Source organism: Poecilia reticulata, linkage group LG12 (genome assembly GCF_000633615.1).
Source record: "Poecilia reticulata strain Guanapo linkage group LG12, Guppy_female_1.0+MT, whole genome shotgun sequence".
Classification (NCBI taxonomy): Eukaryota; Metazoa; Chordata; class Actinopteri; order Cyprinodontiformes; family Poeciliidae; genus Poecilia; species Poecilia reticulata.
The window spans coordinates 21,706,447-21,708,502 of NC_024342.1; the positions used below are offsets into that span (position 1 = coordinate 21,706,447).

The window sequence follows — 2,056 nt, forward strand, 5'->3', positions numbered from 1 at the left end:
GCAAGGTGGTGGTAGCATCATGCTGTGGGGACAGAGACCCTAACAGAGGCTGAAGAAGACATAACCCTGGGGTGAAGGTTCATCCTTCAGCTGGACAATCACCCTAAACATACAGCAAAAGATAAAGTTGGGAGGGTTTATGTGGTTTTAGAATGGCCTAGTCAAAGCTCAGATGAAAATCTAGTTGAAAAATATGTAACATAATATAAARATTTGCATTTCATCTGGCTGAGCTTAACTGATTCTGAAAGAAAAGTTAGCTGGAAGCGACACCAGACTAAAGGAGCTAGAAGACAAAGTATGCTATAATTCAAATATTTGTTTGAAAAACATTTAATTTACAATCCGCATTACGATGTGTTGGTTTATCACCTAAAATCCCAATAAAATGCATTAAGTTTGTGGTTCTAMTGTGACAAAATGGGRAAAAAATTACAATTTAATGGGAGAAATTACCCAACCAGCTGCAAAACTAAATCACCATAAAGTCGTACAGAAGTGAGTGAATGTGGACCGTCTGAAAAAATTAAGAGAATTAATAAGACATGCYTGTGTGGCATTCAGGGAGATAAATTAGGGGAGCAGCTTCTGCAGTGTCTTATTTCACACGGCGCTAATTTGTAGAGCTTCCTGTAAAAACACGTCCGCTCTTTCATTAATGCCACGCAGGAATTCGACTCCCTGAAGCAGACAGAGATTGTGTCGGCGTTCTCTGCCCGGGAGACTTCTTGGCAGCGTCCGCGGCGCTCGTTAAGGAGCGTCTTTAACGCGTCTGTCACGAACAGAGAAGAGTTTTTCATTCTCCAGGCAGCGAAGGGAAACGTTTTCTGTCCTTACCTTGAAGACCTCGACGGCGTTGGCCCAGTCAAAGTTCGCCTTCTGCCACGGTTTGCGGTCGGTCAAGCTCTCGCCGAAGACGTCCAGGTAGAGGATGGCGTAGTTCTCTGGGTCTGGGGTGTCTTCCTGGAACAGCTTCATGATGCTCATGAAGGACTCCAGCGGCCCGCAGATGTAAATAACTGCAGGAGGAAAAGAGAAAGTTAGCTGGAAGGAAAACAGAATAATGGAGAGTTAGAGAGGGTTGTGAATGAATCGTCTTTTCTCCACAAATGTCCTGAAGTTAGACTCAAGAATCCGGTGGATCCGGTTCAACTGAGACCAAAATAACAACATTTTTTACATTTTCAGSTGCTGAAAAGGTAACAAAATTAATTTGAGTTAAACAAACAAAACTAATTGARAAGGCYGTTCCCCTCCTCGCCTGTGGGGGCGCTGCACCGAGAACCACTGAAGGAAACAACAGGAAAACCTCTGAGGAAGACACTCAGCGCAACTTTCTACTTCACAGAGTGTACACAAAAAAGACAGTGGAGTCAGATTTTAGAAGTTTCTCTTATCTTTGGTAAAATACCACAAACCATTTCTACTGCTAGCACTAGCCTAGCAYAATTTTTTGGTTGTATTTACCYAGAATGCCCTATGACATAGCCCACTTCCGGTTTTTAGATCGCTTTCAGGTCCGCTTGGTGTTCACATATGCAATCAAACCGCATCAGAGTTCACTTCAACAAAACCAAGACCAAGGTTTGTAGGCGGACCAGAGTTTGCATTTTTGGTYCGATTACGCGTTCAAACTGCCCCAAACGAACCAAACTTTCTAGATAWATGAACTAGAATTTGATTAAAGTGGACTAAACAGGACTGGTGTGAATCCATCCTAAGATTATCTTTGATTTTTTGATAAGAATTCAAACCAGAAGTTAGCATACACCAAATAAAAATATATTTTCCTCCGAGGTCAAATCAGATCAAACTTCTCTAGTTTCAGGTTAGTCAGTCACCAAAATCCACAAGAAACAAAGATTTRCTCATTTTTCTATTAAAGTCTGAAGCAAATCAACCAGACAAGCAAGTCAGAAAAAAACACAAAGTGAGATTCTGGTTGAAGTAGATGTCCAGARAAAGGCACCCTGGGTTCAGAGCCACACAAACAGCTTCACGGCCAGAGAAATCTTTTAAACTATGACTAATTAAAACAGAAAAATCCTTTAAAAAT

The 2,056-nt window shown here is 41.5% G+C and overlaps 1 protein-coding gene across 1 annotated transcript in view; it reads right to left on the bottom strand.

The window, feature by feature from the left end:
- npr2 (natriuretic peptide receptor 2) overlaps window positions 1-2,056 on the bottom strand; it is a 66,413-nt gene that overhangs the window by 51,706 nt on the left and 12,651 nt on the right. Inside the window, exon 2 of the mRNA XM_017307730.1 lies at window positions 838-1,019. Coding sequence (XP_017163219.1) covers window positions 838-1,019 — 182 coding nt within the window. The remainder of the gene's footprint in view (window positions 1-837; window positions 1,020-2,056) is intronic.